Source organism: Sander lucioperca, chromosome 10 (genome assembly GCF_008315115.2).
Source record: "Sander lucioperca isolate FBNREF2018 chromosome 10, SLUC_FBN_1.2, whole genome shotgun sequence".
NCBI classification, from domain to species: Eukaryota; Metazoa; Chordata; class Actinopteri; order Perciformes; family Percidae; genus Sander; species Sander lucioperca.
This window is the reverse complement of record NC_050182.1, coordinates 22,360,093-22,379,768: the sequence shown is the minus strand read 5'-3', so window position 1 is coordinate 22,379,768 and position 19,676 is coordinate 22,360,093. Positions and strand designations below refer to the sequence as shown.

General features: G+C 41.3%; 2 protein-coding genes across 5 annotated transcripts; both read right to left on the bottom strand.

Moving 5' to 3' along the window:
- Positions 1-5,355: 5,355 nt before the first annotated feature.
- On the bottom strand, positions 5,356-10,266 carry zgc:172323 (uncharacterized protein LOC564165 homolog). Of its 3 annotated transcripts, none has more exons than XM_031322773.2 (11): positions 9,936-10,266; positions 8,842-9,001; positions 8,495-8,644; positions 7,895-8,014; positions 7,695-7,790; positions 7,474-7,608; positions 7,274-7,384; positions 7,059-7,169; positions 6,802-6,926; positions 5,772-6,702; positions 5,356-5,601 (listed from the first exon to the last, which is right to left on the bottom strand). In XM_031322773.2, the coding sequence occupies exons 1-10, from the start codon at positions 10,157-10,159 to the stop codon at positions 5,784-5,786; spliced, it is 2,151 nt and encodes a 716-aa protein (XP_031178633.1). In that variant the 5' UTR covers positions 10,160-10,266; the 3' UTR covers positions 5,356-5,601; positions 5,772-5,783. The 3 variants fall into 3 exon arrangements, with proteins under 3 accessions (XP_031178633.1, XP_031178634.1, XP_031178632.1); XM_031322774.2 differs by having other exon boundaries at positions 5,782-6,702; XM_031322772.2 differs by having other exon boundaries at positions 5,788-6,702.
- Positions 10,267-10,560: 294 nt separating this feature from the next.
- tstd3 (thiosulfate sulfurtransferase like domain containing 3) lies at positions 10,561-16,856 on the bottom strand. Of its 2 annotated transcripts, none has more exons than XM_036005882.1 (4): positions 16,552-16,856; positions 16,242-16,409; positions 14,791-14,950; positions 10,561-10,722 (listed from the first exon to the last, which is right to left on the bottom strand). In XM_036005882.1, the coding sequence occupies exons 1-4, from the start codon at positions 16,691-16,693 to the stop codon at positions 10,674-10,676; spliced, it is 519 nt and encodes a 172-aa protein (XP_035861775.1). In that variant the 5' UTR covers positions 16,694-16,856; the 3' UTR covers positions 10,561-10,673. The 2 variants fall into 2 exon arrangements, with proteins under 2 accessions (XP_035861775.1, XP_031178658.1); XM_031322798.2 differs by lacking the exon at positions 10,561-10,722 and adding an exon at positions 12,294-12,513 and having other exon boundaries at positions 16,552-16,853.
- Between the last annotated feature and the right edge of the window lie 2,820 nt (positions 16,857-19,676).

Genomic DNA, 19,676 nt, shown 5'->3' with positions numbered 1-19,676 from the left:
AATTCAGCTATCTATTTTAGTGACGAAATATTAACTTATTTTTTTTTTTAAAGCTGCTCCTCTATAAATCAATGACAAAAATGACACAATACAAGAGCTTTACAGGAATAATATGCGAATATAGAATTATAACGATAATACAATATTTCAATATTGTTTGAAATTTTAAATCCATGATCAACGCCAAAGTCCCAAAGTTACCATATGAATAAGATAGACATTATTGTGATTACATGATTGATTTTGTTTGACTAATTGACTTGAGGATCTTGATTGATTGTTTGTTTGTTTGATTGATTGATTGATTGATTGATTGATTGATTGGTTGATTAATTGATTTTATAATAGAAAAAATCTAAATCGAAAAATCACGAGCAAAGAAAAGCAGTCCTGCAAAACAAAAAAGACTACCTGAAAAATGCAATGTTTGTCCCATTTTTCAGATAGTTTATGTAATTGACAGTAGGTGGGTTTTCTCAGAAGGATGATTGAATCACTGTACAGCGCAGATAAGACAACAGTCAAATGCAACTTTTGACTCAGAACTTTGATGGATTTACGGCACTATATATCAGCCCAACTGTAACTCCATTCACATTACCATGGACATACTATCATATTGTAAATATATCAGACCACATGACTCTAATGGCAAAAGACTCCAAACGCCTTGAACGTTTGATTCACCTATGAATGGTATACAGATGGATTGGGATGGGAGACTTGGAGGGACTAGCATGTGTCTCTGTGCAGCAGGTTGTTGAAGTAGTTGGAGCCTTGCCTTCTGATGGCCGTGGCGATGAGTCTGAGCAGAAGAGGAAGAACCTGTGGGCGATGCATTCAGACCGTGGACATGTTGACCTATGACCTGTCCACTGTGGACATAGCTTATCCTTTCGATGCCAAAAATTCCCGTGATATGACTTTTCAGATCAAATAATACCAAATGATCAAATGCCCAGAAGTGATAGGTGTTATGCCTCCCAGCAGTATTTAATATGTTGTCTAAAGAAAGAATAGAAATAAAGAATAAACACAAAACAACAATAAAACAATAAAACACATTGCACAGTTCAATTTAAATCAGTGCATTGCATTCATTTATTTAAAAAAAAGAAGCTCTAAATAAATAAAAGACATTAATCTCTCTCTCTCTCTCTCTCTCTCTCTCTCTCTCTCTCTCTCTCTCTCTCTCTCTCTCTCTCTCTCTCTCTCTCTCTCTCTTCCACAGCCAGTCAAAGAGCCTGAACGACACGCGAACAATCTCCTCAATGGGCGCAATGTTTGCGCCTGGCTGTGCGGAGGGGTTATTTATTAACGCCTCGCCATTTGCGGCTGGTTCCCATCCACCCCTGCGCTGCTTTAAAATCCCCCTGCACTTCTCCACAGCGAAATGAATTATACTCCGGGGTTTGCGGAGAAGTCGCTGGGCTGAATCCCCGCGCCACTGTGCGCTCTGAAGCCCTGAAGAGCAGTCAAAAGGCTCGGTGTCAGAGTGAAAACAGGGTTGGAAGCAAATGGCTTGACCGGCGCTATTGTTCCTCCTCCTTTTTATAAAAAAAAAAAAAAAAAAAAAAAGGAAAAAGACATTAATTACATGCTCGGATCTTTATTCTGGGACAATATTGCGGAGTCAATCAACAGCATTCCGCTAGCGCGCTTCTTCTCTTCAATGCACTCAGCGTCTTTTTCAATAAACGTAAATAACAAGCTGAGAAGAATCGGAGTCGGGAGAGGAGGGAGACGTTTTTATGGGCGGCTCTGCCCGGCTCTTGCCAGCCTTTTTCGGATTTTAACTGTCTAAACGGTGGGGCTCTGATTTAACTGGTTGGCCATTAATGAGCCATGAATATAGAGGAACAACCTGTCTGCAAAGCAACGCGGTAAATACAGAGAGCAATGCCCCACCAGGGATCTCCATTCATGCTCCCTGACTATACTTGAGGGGAGCCAAGGGTTCACCACCACCTCTCCCGGACTGGTTTCAATGGCCCACCATTTAAGACCCCTCTGAGCTCGGAAGAAAACACATTTTTTACGTCGACCCATAAACTTTGTTTGGTTCTATTCAGAATGAGCCCAATCATTGTCCCACTTAGCAATGTGGCCTGTTTCTCACCGATTCCCACGTCTTGGAAACGACTGTTTGTCTAAATCCATTTATTTCTCCACATGTAAGCCCACACCTTCGACACCTCACACATTCATTTGGTCACACTTGTTTTAATTGAAAGACAGAAAGAAAGAATGAAAGAAAGAAAGAAAGAAAACTTAAATCCTCATGCTTTTGGTTTTCTGGACAGGTTGAACTCTGTCCATGCAGCAAAAGAATCTTATTATTATTCCTTTCAGATCTGAGCCCGCTCTCAGACAAAGAGAAACGCTTTGGACAGGCCTGTTTATCTTACTCCTCATCTTTTTTCTTGTCTTTATTTAAAACCACAACCGGTCATATTAAAGGTGTTTAACTCTCCGAGAAACCTGGGGAAAGAAGCAAGCTGCACCCAGGGCAGACCAGCTGCCTTGCTGCGGGTGGGACATTAGCGACGCGTTTGAATAGTAATTATGCTTGTATGGGACTCCCACCAGATGACATGATTGGGATTTTAACCCAGACTAATATTCAAAATCACATTAGAGAGGAGCCGAATAAACGACACCAGATTCAACGCTGTTCATGCGTGATTTCATTCAGAATGACTTCTCTCTTTCTCCCCCAGAAGTGGGCTGCACCATTTCGGTATTCAAAGTCTCTACAAAGTTTTTTTTTTTTTTTTTTTTTGCGCCGGGCTTTTTCAGGCCACATTTCCCTGACTTAAACTCACTTTGTCTCGCATGAGGAGACGCGGATAAAAGCGTGTGAAGTCCCGTGAATTGATATGTTTCGGTGTACCTTATAAATTCATACCTTTTCTCACTCGGTTGATTCAGAAAGAAAGTGTCAGTCAGGCCGATTCTCTCTGCTGTCCAACGCATTTAGCAGGAGATCTATTTGAGCAGATCATTCCTAGGCAAATGTATGCAGGCAGGGCTGTGCATGAATAGAGCAGCGTGTCAGCCGACCCTAATTGGGATTTAGCCACCCAAAGCATATGCACAAAGTGACAGAAAACCGCAGCTTTCAAAGAAAGTCACAACTTTTGCCCTTCTTGGTGAATATAAGGAGCTGTTTCCCTCGGCCCAGAGTTAAACAGCATTTTTCCTCATATGGAGGTTAGTGACCCAATTGGCCATGCGGTGTGTTTCTGCAAACTAAAAGTGTGAGCAAAACAACTCTAATGGCAAAGAGCATGTTTAAAGACACGTAACCTTGACTGGCCTATATGTTTGAATGAAGCCAGATATTTTAGCCAAAGTCATGGTTATTATGTGAACAAATCATTTAGCATTTTTCCCTTTTCACGGGGAAAATGTATAATTTCCAAACGGTTTTGTAGATAGTTGTTTGTGGTTTTGCAATAATAATAATAATAATAATAATAATAATAATAATAATAATAATAATAATAATAATAATAATAATAATAATATAAAAATAACAATAATTCAACCATTTTTTAAATCAAATCTGCTGATTTGAAAATGTTTAGAACAGGCTTTTTGACAAACTGTGTTTCAGAAAGAAGGTTTAGACTGTCTGAAATGTGGCAAATTTATCTTTTATTAATTTATTCAGGCCTATCTGAATGGTAAAACTACACCCGTCTGTTCCAACGCGTCGGTTTTTCTGTGAAGACGAAGCACCATGGAGAGCTCCGCATTCCACACACACACACACACACACACACACACACACACACACACACACGCACGCACGCACGCACGCACGCACACACACACACTCTGTTAATTATATTAATAATACATTCCATCTCATCATATTGATGAAATGTGCATGTATCTCACTGAGCTTAAGCATATATATATATATATATATATATATACTGAGCTTATATATATATATATATATATATATATATATATATATATATATATATATATATATATATATATATATATATATATATATATATATATATATATATATATATATATATATAGGCCTACACTGATCCTACATCGTTCGGGTTGGATGCACATTAATAATTCGCTGTAACAAAATGTAATCTATAATGATATGACTGTCTCGCGGCTCCTCATTATATCTCCGATTGACAGTTCTAGGTTCGAACTAATTGTCTCCTGCGTGTTCGGGTGGGATGAGCTTGTGGAAATGATGTCCGAGAGAAATATTGATTATTTCAACATGAAGTCTCTGCGTGATCATCGTAAAAATGATTTATTAAGCAATGATATAATACAGTGAGATGATGATAAGAGAGGCGCGTTGGCTTTAACAATGCTTAAAGTAGGCTCGTTTCGTGTTTTGTCTTCATTTAATCTTGCTTGTTTTTTTATTATTATATAGCTAAAATCACAAGCCTGATTGTATAGACATTTTATTTACGCAATTTATTTGCTAAAACTAAAACTAATTTATTGTATTCCAAGTTCGGAGAACATTAGAGTTTTAATCCAACATTTGAAGCAATAAACATTTGGCAATTAATATTTAAATGTGTGCATTCTGATTATTCATCTTCACAAGCAAAAGCAAAATATTTTAGGGTTCCAGTAATGTAGAAGCATTCCACTATAATATCAAATTAGGTTTTTGATCTTCAGTTGACTTTAATCAGATGTGTTTCATAATAATAATAATAATAATAATAATAATGGCACAGTAATGTTATTGCTGCTATAATAACAGCAGCCCTGTTCCTATCTTTTGTTTTAGTTTCTCTCAGAGGATTGGTGTGTTGCATGTGTCTGCTCTGAGCCCCTGAGCAGGACACTGAGTGTGTTTGGCATCTGCTGGCCAGATCCAATCGCTCCCAATCAGCAGCAGGAGGAAAAGGTGTGGATGTGGATGGAATGAGGACAGGAAACGGCTGTGTGCCATCACTCTGCTGCAGGACAGAATCTGACTGACGGATTCCTTAGCCCTCCAGAAAGTGTCAGGGCGACCGCCTCGACCCTCAGGTGAGTTTGCCTTTCTCTCTGTGTTGCTGTTCCCTCACTACTTCATTTCCCTTTTTCTCCCTCTTTATCCTCACAAGCCAAAGCACTCAAAAATAAGCTACATCGCTCTCTCTCTCAGTTGTGCAAGAGATTTTCTTTTACCAGCATTTCATGAAAGTAGTATTAATAACATTGTGTAAACACTGAAAAAGACATCAAATAAAAAAGAAAGACAAGGTAGTTGAATGCTGATAGCTTTATTTGCAGCAAGTAGAAAACAAGGGAGGGAGTGTAAGGCACACAAACGTTTAGTGACCATGTTGAGTGTTATAGTTAAACCCGGTGAGGCGAAGAGTCATTCATGGTCTTCTTGTCCAGGGCAAAGGGCGAAGGTCAGTGCCCAGACATGGGCTTTGGTCAGTGCAAAGCTCAGGGGGGTGTGGAGCTTTAAGGCCAAGGGGAGGTCACTTGGGAATTCATGCTGCTCATTCCTCGTCAGAGTCGTCGGCTGCACCGGTGATGGTGTAGGTTTGTTCTTGGTGGTCCATCTCCAGCACGTCATCCTCATTTTTAACAGTTCTGCAGGGGAGGAAAGAAAATGCAGAGGGCTGAAGTAACCACATGAAGCTTGTTGGACCTCCAAATAGCTGTATGCTGGCTTTATATGTAACCCTAAGCAGGTTAAGACACTTTAAGTCTGATTTTATTTTTATGCAAATAAATGTTGAAAAGAAAAAGAAAAATGATACCTGATGGTACCTTTACCTAATGAGCACCGTCCTCCTCTCCGTCAGCTCCACAGCCTGCTCTGCGTAGGGGTCATTTTTGCCGTCATATCCATCGGATCCATATCCCATCCCGGCACCACTGCTGTCACCCATTCCACCAATGCCTGACAGTGCAACGCCTAGATCACCTCCACCCACACCCTCAGTTCCTCTACCCCCTCCGATTCCGCCACCCATTCCAGCAGGACCCATACCACGATCTTTACGTCCATCCCCATTTATGCCTCCACCAATTTCGTCACCCGTGCCTCCACCAACACCGCTATTTCCTCCACTGAAACCATTGACAGCGGTGCCCATGCCACCTGAACCTGCAGTGCCACCACCCAATCCAACACCACCCACGCCGCTGTCAACTTTGCCTCCGGTGCCGAACCCCAAATTTCCCCCAACACCCACTCCTCCAGCCCCAGTTCCCAGACCTCCAGCTCTGGAGCCCAATCCCCCAAGACCATTACCAGCACCAGCACCAGTGCCAACACCACTCATTCCTCTGGCGCCCACTCCTCCACTGCCTCCACCAGTACCCACACCCACTGCGCCAGCTCCTACACCCCCAGCTCCCAATCCATGACCACCGCCCATGTCTGCCCCACCTGCCCTACCAGCAGGACCTCCAGCACCCATTCTTCCACCCATTCCTCCAGCACCACTGCCTGGACCTGTGCCCATGCCTCCTGCCCCCATGCCCCCACTCATTCCCACTCCACTCCCCGTGCCTCCAACACCTCCACCACTACCTCCCATCATCCCGCCACCCATGCCACCACCACCACCCATGCTGCCTCCACTGAAGCTCATCCCACCACCAATGGCGCTCACGCTACAGCTGGTGAGAGACAGGGTTTGCATCATGCCAGAGAGCCGCAGGTCCTCTCCTTCAATGAGTTTTCTGTAACAAAAAAAAATAATATTTAAAAAGGGCACAACTTACATGCATTTAAATATATATTTCAAGGCACAACATCAATTTAAGTTATTTTTTCTTCACCTGTATGTTGTAATCTCAATCTCCAGAGCCATCTTGACATTCAGGAGGTCCTGGTACTCACGCAGGTGCAGTGCAATTTTCTCCTTGTAGGATTTCAGCTCAAATTGCAGGGCCTCAATCCGAGCCTATTAGGTTAACAGAGCCATACAATTACTTTATGAATGAATTCTTGTGGTGGCTTTTAGTCTGCATGCATGAGAGTGGGCATATATGTGTGCACAGGTATGCACACTGGGACTACATGAGCCTTTCTTTACCTGCAGGTCTTCCAGTTCCTTCTTGTGATTTTCTTGTGTCTCTCGGATCCGGGCCTCAAGAGCTTCATTCTTGCTCCTCAGGGCATCCAATTCACGGTCTTTGCTTTGGATCTGGTATAGATCGATAGAGATATTTTTATATGATTATTAGTCATTATAGACATTCAATATCAATTGTCAATCCAGCCTCATTTATTCATTCTTTTGATACTCACATCCTTTTTGGCACCGGCTATTTCATTTCTAATGCTTCGAACCTTATCCACATGCCTTGACGTCTTACTGGTCAACCCTTCAAACTTGTTTTTATACCACGAATCCATCTCCTAAAAATAAGGGGTGAAAAACTCAAATGACTGTAATGTAAAACACAAAGAATTTGACTTCAGACAGTGCGGATGTGTGATTATTTGACCTGGAGATTTTTGGCTGCGATGTCGTCATACTGGGTTTGGATTTGTTTCAAAGCAGCTGCCAGGTCAGGGAGGGTGAATGCACTCTGAGCTGACGCATGAGCCGAGTAGATCTGTTTCATGAGCTCATCAATTTCCTGGAAAAAAAAAGAAATCTTAAAGTCATCTTAAAAATGGAAAAACCAAACTAAATATATGATTCTTACGTGAAGATGGTATCCACCTGTTGATGGACCCGTTTTAGGAATTCAATTTCAACTTCCAGCTGCTCCAGCTTCTTCTCCAAGGCAATGCGCGAGGAGGTGGCTTTGTCAACATCCTGAGGAACACACAAACACACACACACCATGATTATCACACGGGTTTGGGACTGTAAATTAATCTGATGAGGGCAGAGATATTGGATAATTAAATGCCACCTACTGGACGGAAGGCTTCAATGTCTAACTCAGCTTTCCTCCTCAGCTCCACTGCCTCCTCATATTTGATTTTGATTGCCTCCAGTTGGGCAGCTGTGGACTCCTTAGCCGCCAAGGAAATGTCCTACAACCAAGAAACCAGAAGTAATATGATTGTCTATTAGACTTGGAGTGTGCACGGGTGCGTTGAAAATGTAGATCAGACACTTGTGCATTTTATATCTTAATTCATTTGTGTGTGTGTGTGTGTGTGTGTGTGTGTGTGTGTGTGTGTGTGTGTGTGTGTGTCAGCAAATGTACAATCAAGCCATCTCATCTGTGCATAAAACATAGCTGAAGACAGCTGTACTCCCTGACACCCTTAACATGCTGAGGCACCTCTCCATTTGCCTGCCAGAAATAAGCCTGTTACCAGGTAAGGAACCTTGAAAACACCAAGTTGACGTCTTGTATCGTTGCCTGGATAGATCCTCTACAGCTCAGTGAGGTGTAAACCTCGCCGGAAACGAAGAATTCAGTCTTTCTGCTTTATTGAGCTTCTGAAACGTAAAAGAAAGAAACAGAGGCGATGTGCGGCTTTTTTTTTTTTAGAATTCTTTCTCACCCGCTGAGCTCTCATCTGGTCAGCGATCTTTTTCAGCTCCCTCAGCTGTTCCTCATACAGGAGACGCAGACCGGATGGATTCTCAAAGCGGTTCTGGTAGGCCTCGATCTCTGCTTCCAATAGCTTGTTCTGCTGCTCAAGGGATCGAACCTGTAAGCATGAGAAAACCTCCTCTGTGACTTCAAGTACGTTTGAACCAGAAAGCACGACATGTTTCCTGTCCATGTGCTCGCAGAGTGACAGTAATATGCTCCCATTTTGCACCGAAAGGCATTTTTCCTTAAAAGAAATGTATATTTTTCAGCACTGAGGGAAGAAGTATGGGGTTAGTTTGAAGGATGTTTTACCTTGTCAATGTATACAGCCAGTCTGTCATTGAGGACGATCATCTCCTGTCTTTCAGTTGTGCGGGTGTTGAGGAATTCATGGTTTTCAGCTGCAGCCACATCCAGATCTATAGGAGGTTCTCCACTTGGCCCGACACAGACCAAGGCTCCTGCACTCACGCTGAAAAGTTACCCAAAGACATCATATTTGAAGAAGGGGTAGGTATCATGAGGAGACGTGAAAGTGTCCTGTACTAAAAAGTACTCTGGCTTGAATGACAGTTTGAGAAAGAGGAACGTACGTTTACATAAAGAACATCTTTTTTTAAGATTATTTTTTGAGCATTTTAATTATATAGGACAGCTGAAGACATGAAAGGGGGAATGACATGCAGCAAAGGGCCGCAGGGCGGAGTTGAACCCACGGCCGCTGCTTCGAGGAGTAAACCTCTACATATGGGTACGCGCTCTACCAGGTGAGCTACCCAGTCGCCCGGGTCTTTTCTTTAACAATGACCAGTGGTGGAAGAAGTATTCAGATTATTTAAAAAAGTGAAAGTACTCATACCACTGTAAAAAAATACTCTGTTACATGTAAAAGACCTGCATTGAAAATGGTAGAAGTAAAAGTATGGAAGTATCATCAGGAAACTGTACTTGGTATTAGTATTAAAAGTAAAAGTGCTCAATGCAGAAAAATCTTCACATTTTAGAAACGATCAAAACAGTTCTGTCAATCAACTAAGTGTTTCATCTTCTAATCATTCCAGCTGGACTTGTAGCCGTTATATTGTTGAGTAGTTTAATTTATAACAAAACATTGTATTTTATAAACTACATGTGTTGTGAGTGCAAAAATCTGAATTTGTAAAGTAACTAGTAACTAAAGCTGTCAGATGAATGTAGTGGAGTAAAAAGTACAATATTTCTCTCTGAGATGTAGGGGAGAAGTAGAAAGAGACATGAAAAGAAAAGACTCAAGTAGTTCAAATTTGTACTTACACTCCACCACTGACAATGACGTATAATAGGCTAATCTAATTGTATAGCCTGCTTACCCATAAACCCCACGTCTGTTAATGTGTAGGCCCTGTACTGTAACTGACACAGCTTACCCTGCTCCAACCATGCGAGTCCTGCGTGCAGCCGAGACGTTCCTTCGTCCCACTGACTCCACACGCATGCCGCTGACCCCGGCTCTGCAGGAGTAGCCGGCGGAGGCATGACGGGTGTCTCTCCTGGTGGGGGATGGGCTGGACACCCTGACTTGGTAGGACGAGCTGCTGCTGTCCTCAAAGTGACGGCGGTAGGATGAGATCCTCTCTGGGCTGCGGCTCATGGTGGCGGCAGCGACTGTGTTTCCTCTGGTCCTCTGAAGGGAGATGACAGAAATACTCAAGCAGGGCTTGTCTGTGGTTGACTGCACTTCAGGGCTGTTCCACCTTGTTTGCACTCCCTGACTGTCAACCCAGTCTCAGGTTTTATACTGCCCATTGCCAGCCATACCCCAGCTCTGTCAAAGACAGCCCAGTTCATGAGCCAACACCTGTGGAATCTCGAACCTCTGCACCAACTCAGGCTTGACCTGCTGCTCAGATATCTGTCAGCAGATCGTGAGGAGCAGAGCTTGGCTGGGATAGTGGCTGAGGGCGTCAACCATTAGTCTTTCTGAAAATCACAGAATGGGATCATGTCAGACTCCCGTTTATCAGTACCACAGTGGGTTTTGCCAGTATTATCCACCCCATCAGTGTCCAATACGGCACTTGGCAGCAGACAGGCAAGCAGGCAAGGTCCGGTAGCATCTAGAAGTTGCAGCACTGATGTGATCTGCTCTGATGGGACGAGGGACTTTAATTGAATGCTGAGCAGAAGCTGGAGGGTGACCTGATGAGGCTGCTGCAGGGGAACAAAGAGCCCCAGCGACATTTGACATAAATTAGTACTTATTTGTCTGATGTTTTCAACATATTAAAACCATAGCAATCAGAAAAAAGAGAATGCAATTAACTGCTTCTGAGGGAAATAAGGAGGCGGAAGGGGAAAAAAAGGGGGGGGGGGTTAGTCTGGAGTTCACAGTTGACATGGCACAGTGATATGAGGGGAGAAAACAGTGCTCATGTTTGTTCAGGGCGAACACCTACAGGGTCACTTGGTCCTGGGTCAGTCCTTAAAATGTACTGTAAACATTTACTACTAGCAACATACACACACACACACACACACACACACACACACACACACACACACACACACAAACATTGTAACCTCTCCAAAAGCCAGATGCTATTGGTTTTCAGCACATTGAAAACGTACAAACCAAGTTATAACATTGTTTTAATTTATTGTACTGAACATGTCTTGATGGATTAAGCGAGCATCTATTCCTCCCTGTTGACCTCAGATCTAGCAGCACCTTGGGACTTTTGGGAAGAGGTGGAATCTGTCAAGTCATTTGAACAATCAATCTCCACTAACCAGCTCTTTTCATGTTGCAACTAAATAACATCACTCATCATCATTGTGGTATTTTCTATCACAGTATTTACGAAGCCTGGCTTCAAATGGTAACAACCCCGACTCCCACGTTGAACTATTCATTCAGCTAGCCGCTAAGCTAATGCTAAGCTATCAAAATAATAATTGTTGACGTGATTTTATAAATATTTTAATATACATACATATGGCACAGTGATTTCTTAGGATTAACTGTATTTGTGGATGGCTACCTTAGTGACTACTACTACTACTACTTACCCATAGGCCAGAAAGCCTATCATCAGTGGGGATTTATATTTGCTAATGTTTTATTCTTGTTAAATAATTTTAATTTGAAAAAAGTTTCAAAAATTAACAATAATTTTGGAGGCCCCCTTGCAGTGACTCTGAGGACCCCCTGTTGAAGATCTCTGATCTAAGCAGAAATAGAATTAACACTTCTGAGTCAGATTATTTAGTCATGCATCTGGAAAGTCACTCAGGTCAGTTTCCTATTCAGTGTCAATGATTTGATGTCAACAAGCTGCTCCTAAGTTCCGTGAGGCACTTGGATAATTTAGAAATCTTATTACCTATCAGGATAATATCATTTCTGTGTCCTGCTTGGAGTTTCATCCTAAGCTGTAAAAGGGCAAGTTAATAGGGAACAAGGTCCATGGTCACAGTTGAAATTCTGTAGTAGAGGCATTTTTCTCAGTTAAAAACAAACACATTTATTATCATGGATGACGAAGGAATCTGTTAACGTTCCCTGGAGGGTGGGTGGCAAATTCATACTGAGACACAGTGGATATTAGACATGGCCCTTCAATACCATAGATCATCTTAGTCCTAGTGACTGTCACCGCTCTATGCCTATTTATATCACAAATTATTCAAATAAATGTCTTCTCATGTCTTTAATAAACCTGACCGACATTGTTGATCAATTGTACAAAAGAAATAAAATGAAAAACGACAAAACACAAACTAAATATCACTGTTAATCAAAACTATAATTGAATTTATTGAATGATGGTGGATACAACTGCAGATGTATCTGTGGCTTCATTTTAACTCACAATCATACACAGTTAGGTAGTCATTTGCGTAGTCTGGGAAAAAAAGGGGGTATTTCTTTTCTGTTTGGTTATCATTGGATCATTTCATTCATTTTTCACCCAGTCTTGCCATCCACCCGGGTAATGCTTAACACTGAAATGGAGAGGAAAAGGAAGTAAGTTATTGATATGTTGCATAAACAGGTATGTAAAAAACTAAACATTTGTTTTTGGTGGTTTTTAAATTGCCTTTATGATAGCTTGAGAATGACAGGGAAAGGGGGATAGAGAGAGCAGATGACACGGAGCAAAGGGCAGATGCGGACCTGTACCTGAACCACTCAAGGACCCAGCCCACATGGGGTACACACTCTACCAGGTGAGATACAGGTCACCCCAACACTGTCAGGGTTTGACTGTACTGTATAGTAATATGCTGGATTTAATGATTTCATTCACTACGTTTACATGCACATAATATTCCGGGTTGTGCACTTATTCCGAAAAAGACGATATTCCGACTAAGCTGTTTACATGGCTAATGAAAGTGAATAGAAAAGAGAGCTGAGCCAGAAGGCAAAGCTCTCGATCTACCGGTCAGTTTTCGTTCCTACCCTCACCTATGGTCATGAAGGTTGGGTCATGACCGAAAGAACGAGATCCAGGGTACAAGCGGCCGAAATGGGTTTCCTCAGGAGGGTGGCTGGCGTCTCCCTTAGAGATAGGGTGAGAAGCTCAGTCATCCGTGAGGAGCTCGGAGTAGAGCCGCTGCTCCTTCGCGTCGAAAGGAGCCAGTTGAGGTGGTTCGGGCATCTGGTAAGGATGCCCCCTGGGCGCCTCCCTAGGGAGGTGTTCCAGGCACGTCCAGCTGGGAGGAGGCCTCGGGGAAGACCCAGGACTAGGTGGAGGGATTATATCTCCAACCTGGCCTGGGAACGCCTCGGGATCCCCCAGTCGGAGCTGGTTAATGTGGCTCGGGAAAGGGAAGTTTGGGGTCCCCTGCTGGAGCTGCTACCCCCGCGACCCGAGACCGGATAAGCGGACGAAGATGGATGGATGGATGGATGAAAGTGAATATTCCACTAATATTCCCTTTTAAATGTAGCCGTGCAAAACACGGTCCAACAAGTGGTTGAAAACTTTGAAAAACAAAGTTTTCAACCACTTGTTGGACCATGTGAACACAGCATCTCTCTTTCATTCCTTCAACCAGCTTCTTGAAAAGGTCGGCGTAGTGATGTGTGCACATATCCAAAAACCTGTTGATATCCAAGTCTATGATAATGTTTAAAAGTAGCTGTGTTTCTCCTTCTTATCGGGTCTGCAGTCTTGCAAACTGTTGGCTGATGGGTTTGTTTACAGCAACCAGAGCTGACCATAAGCCTGCGGTGAAAACCCAGATTGAGACGCATATTCCAATCCATTGTCCAAAGAATGCCTCTAAAACCCAAATAGTACCGGAATATCCCACATCTTAATCAGAAAATGCTATATTCGGATTAATGCCTTATCCGGAATATCCAACCGGAGTATGCAGTTTACATGACCTGTATCAAATTCGGAATATTGTCATATTCGGAATAATAGTGGAATATTGGGAGTGCATGTAAACATACTGAATGTTAGCCTTTTGAGCTAAGTAGCTGCAAAAGCCAATTAGCGCTCAGGGGATAAATAGTAACCAATCTTTGGTTAGTCAGGTGTTCTACCTGGAAGCACTGACAGTGTTTGACCCCCCACACAACTAAAGGCCACACACAGCCAGCCAGACACAAACACAGTCACTGTTTGTTTGGAGAAACCATTAAGCTGCACTGGAAATAAATGGAACTACTGCTTTTGACTGACAACTTGGACTTTAATTGATCAAACAAAGTAAAAAGTGTGTCAACTATTCAACCCGTGGTACAGTGTACCAGTATTTTTGATTTTGTATGTCTACATTTGTGTATGTACTTAGGTTGTAGTTTTTATATAAGCCGCTACAGGTTTTCTACCACACACTTTCATGTATTTTTGTATTTCTTTAATGTAATTTGTTTTTTTATGTTCTGTAAAACAGATAAACTAAACTGAACTAAACTACAGCACCTCAGGGGATTAACGCTTAGGCTTAGCCTCTACGATAGATTTTGTCTACTTTTCAGCCAGATACTGGAGATGTGGTATGTGGCAGCTCTCAAAAGAGCACTGCATGATGGGTTGGCATTATGCAACAACGGGTCAAAAATCTCAAGTTGGTTAAACTTAATACTGTCTTGTGATGAATTATAAAAGTCACATATAAAACTCAGCCATAAAAATGTACTGGTACTCTAGCATTTGCCCAGACTTGAAAAACACTACTTAGTTCAATACAATAGTTCAATAATTGATAGGCTCAATACTGAAGTGAAAAGCAATGATTTTGAAAGAGATATGCCAGTCTCACTCTTTGTATCCCAGCGAGGCGGCAGTGTTGAGCGCATCCTTGCTCCTGATCCCTTTCAGACAGGTGAACACAATGTTATCTGTCTGCTGGGGCATTTTACCACCATACTGTTCATTGAACTCTTCCGGACCCAGCTGGAGGGCAGTGTTCACCTGTCCCACTGCAAAGTCAAAGAAGCACAGATAGGTCAAGTGTAGCACTTTAAATCTAGATAAAACTAAACTTTGGTGGTTTCTGGGAACTGTGGTAAGTAGTGTCAACGCATTGTACCTATTCACTTATCAGGATTATTTTATATATACAGTGCTGCTCGTAAGTATTCATATCCATGGTCAAGTTGACTAAAAAGAGGAATAAAAAAATCATCTTTTGGAAATTGATCTTAATGCCTTAATTAAAAAAATGAGGGAAAAATCCGACCTTTTGAGGACACCAATTTTTTTTGTGAATGAATAATGTATTGTAAATAAATAAATGTTCTTCCTTAAAATACAGGGGCCATAATTATACATACCCCTATGTTAAATTCCCATAGAGGAAGGCAGACTTTTATTTTGAAAGGCCAGTTATTTCATGGATCCAGGATACTATGCATCCTGATAAAGTTCCCTTGGCCTTTGGAATTAAAATAGCCCCACATCATCACATAGCCTTCACCATACCTAGAGATTGGCATGGTTTGATTTCAGTTATCCTAATAGCTGGTTTGATTTGCATTGATATGGATCTTATCTCAGTTAGTTATTAGGCTAACTGAAATCAAACCATGCCAATCTCTAGGTATGGTGAAGGGGATGTGATGATGTGGGGCTATTTTAATTCCAAAGGCCAAGGGAACTTTATCAGGATGCATAGTATCCTGGATCCATGAAATAACTGGCCTTTAAAAATAAAAATCTGCCTGCCTCTATGGGAATTTAACATAGGGGTATGTATAATTATGGCCCCTGTATTTTAAGGAAGAACATTTATTTACATTATTCATTCACAAAACAAATCGGTGTCCTCAAAAGATCAATTTCCAAAAGATGATTTTTTTATTCCTTTTTTTAGTCAACTTTAGCATGGGTATGAATACTTATGAGCAGCACTGTGTATATATATATATATAAAATTTATTTTAAAGAAATGTTAACCATGAAAAAAGTTGTTTGCAGGTGTCATCCATGTTGAAATATTTTTTATTTGACTGGGAATGTACTATTGAAGCAGTTTATTCCCTATCAAAAAAGCCTGCCATTATAAACTGAGGCAGAGCTGGGTTATATAGGGCCTAAATATTATGTGTGACAGACTTGATATGATTCAGGAACATTCTCAAATGTATTAATGACCCGCTGAAAACTTAAAACTATTTGGACACTACATTTTGTATATTGGTCTAACAAGTGGGTCTGACGTTACATTCCTGCCCTAACACTGACTTTGTGTGTATTTTGAAGAACACTCACGAGGAACGTTAATTGACCCGGGGATGACGCCGTACTCCCTGAGTTCCCAGGGCTCTCGGACGTCTATAAGTACAACCTTCCGGCCAGCCAAGAGCTGCTTCAGCTGCTCATAACTCACATCCGTGCTCGGTGGCGCGGAACTGAACCCGCGGAGCAGCAACTCTGTAGCTGAAAGCAAAACAGACAGCATGCCACATATGAACAATTTTCAAAACATGATAGTATGTCGCGAGCCTACCAGCTGACATTCACATGGGCAGTCGAAATGTTGTCACAAATGAATGCGACGCTAAATGGAAGTGAAGCTCACTTTTGCAACCGTGGTGAGTGTTGACAAGGCTGAACACAGAGCTTCGTGCTCCCGGGACGGAAGACCCAGACAGGACGGTACTGTTCCACAACAGCCGCGGAACAACCCCTGCAAATCCCCAACAACACCTTCGGAGAGCCATATTCTATTAGTGGCCCGGTTACCGACACTCTATTAACGCTTTGTCGACAAAAACCCGTATTTGGCGCAATTATACTACGTACGACAACTATTCTCACCCCAAGAAAACTTAAAAGATTTCTTCTTTGGCTGGAGGCTGGAACGTACGACAACGACCCTGCCGAATGACCTGCACTTGCGCAAAAGTACGGATCCCCTAAAGGACCAAAAACCTTTCAGTTCATATCAAACGCAAATACATCAATAGTACTAAAACATCTTCTGCCTTTCCCCCCTTTGGAGGTAAAAATCTTTACCCCCCCCCCCCCCCCCCCAACTAAATAATGATAACAACAATAACAATAATACAAATTATAATAACTATTATAATAAACTTTATTAAGGACACAAAAAGGTCCATAGCGCACTAAAATAAAATAAAAAAGAAGTATACTCAATAAAGGGCTGGGCCTTTGGAAAGTTAGTTTGGTTCGGCAGATAGGGAGCTAGGCAAATAGGCTACCAGTCAAAACAGGAGAGAGGATGCGCAGTTTAAGGTACTTAGTGTGTGTTGATGTGTTCTGCTCAGTTACGCACAACAGTGAGGAAACTCAGATGCATCCATATGGATGCATCCACCGCATGAACCATCAGCTGCGCATGCGGGTGGCGGGTGCCTTCTGTGTGATGATCATGAGCTCTCGTTAGGTCCGCTATACATGCTTATTTTTTAATCTGTTAATCTGCTCTCTACTGTTAGATGCCAGAGTTTTCAGTCAATACAAAACACACTGGCCTCTCAAAGAATTTACTATATGAACCGAAGAGCAAGAGACGAGATTTTGTTCTTGACTCGTTTTGGGTTAATTTTACCGAGAGTTGAGCACGTTGTCAGTTTATGTCGGAGCGGTAGGGTAATCAACCATCCGGACGTGACCCGTCATCAGAACTGGGTAACGTTACCGAGACACTACAATGGAGCCCGTGTGTGTTTGAATGAGAGTGACAAAGAGAGAAGGGAAGGAGGAATAGCCACTAATGTTCTTACTTGAAACGCTGCTTTGCTTAGTCGACAAGTGCATCATTTAAACTACTGTTCCGCAGTGAAAAAGATACCGCGGTCCAGCCAGCCGACAGTCGGATCCCCGTGGTCAAATCAGCCGACACTACAATTCTAGTGCACTAGCTAGACTACTAGACTACTACCGGTTTTCAAAATAAGATGTTAATACAAAGTAGGCTAAACAAGATTAATGGATTATATTCACCAGAAATAAAATATATGTAACCCGTGTCCCTTAAAATTCCACTAAATTGTGAAAGGAATGTATTGTTGGATTTTACAAGAATATAACATTAATAATTCCAATAATTTAGGGTATACATTTGGAGATTTTATGGAGTAAAGTCCCACATTTCTAGTGAAAAATGACTTCAAATCTGAAACTGGAGGTGCTATAAAAAAAGACTTTGCTCCATAATTCCAGACAATGACTGATATATTTGAGTACAGGACATCTCTGACTACACCCATACTGAAAATCAAACCATTTACTGTATAAATATGGATATTTTTCAAAGTAAAATCCCATACCTCTACCGTTAAATGACTAAAAATCTGAAACTGGAGGAGCTATAAATAGACTTTGCTCCATAATTCCAGACAATGACTGATATATTTGAGTTAAAGACATCTCTGACTACACCCATACTGAAAATCAAACCATTTTTACTGTATAATTTAGGAGATGTTACCAAGTAAAATCCCATATCTCTACCGTTAAATGACTTAAAATATGAAACTCAAAAAGGATCAAACTTTATTCTTAATCGTCACATACACAGTACAATGTAGTGAAATTCTATATAATTCTAGACTAGAGGGGGAGGCGGCCATTCCTTATTTCCCAGACCCCTGCTTCTGGTGTACTTGCTTGGACCACACAAGCAATGTCTTTTTTTACAAAAACTCAAGTTTCAGAAATACTATCAAATATATGGTATAAATGTGGGAAAAAAATGATTGATTTTTAGTAAGGGTGTAGTCAATGAAAGTGAAATGTGTGAATGTACTTTCAAAAATCTCCAAATTTGTACAGTACAATTTTTTGATTTTCTGTAAGGGTGTAGTCAAAGCTGTCTTGTACTCAAATATATCAGTCATTGTCTGGAAATATGGAGCAAAGTCTTTTTATAGCTCCTCCAGTTTCATATTTGAAGTCATTTTACAGTAAAAATGTTGGTCTTTACCTCCATACAGTTAAATTGTTAGATTTAGAGATGTCAACTCAAATATTTTAGTCATTGTCTGGATTTATGGAGCAAAATAGTTTTTTAGCCCCTCGAGTTTCAGATTTTAAGTCATTTTAAGGTATAAATGTGGGACAATTCCTTTGTAAAATAGCGTAAATGAACGTAGCTAAAACGTATGCACTAAAGATATTCATGATGCATTCATTGTCGTGGGAAAGACGGAAAATTGACAATCACACGTTGCACATCTGACCCTTGATTTATCAAGAGTTCTCATAACATAATCATAGACTGTTTAAAATAATAGATCATACTAAAACATAATACATTCATGCTCCATGCCGTAGAGGCCTATAGCTTTACTGACCACTAAACAAATGACCCTGCTATATCTGTTTGTAGTCAAAGGTATTATAAACTACAGCATCTAAATTATTGCTGACAATAAAGGATTGGATTTTATGATGTGTGTATTTATGATACCACTAATTTCACATTAAATTAACAGAAAGACTTGAGGCAACACCACATACAATAATTACGTTTTCAGTCATAGTGGGACATAGTAGGACTATGTGATATTTTCACCAACATTCCAGATGTTTGGACTCTGTCATGGATGTGGTCTTTTTTTAAAAAAAAAAACTTGACAACAACCCGATATTTGTAGTTCAACGTTGGAAAAGCTCTTGAATGCCTTAGAACCTATGACGCTCTGCCATGTGAGATTTACCATTGTACATGAATGCAGC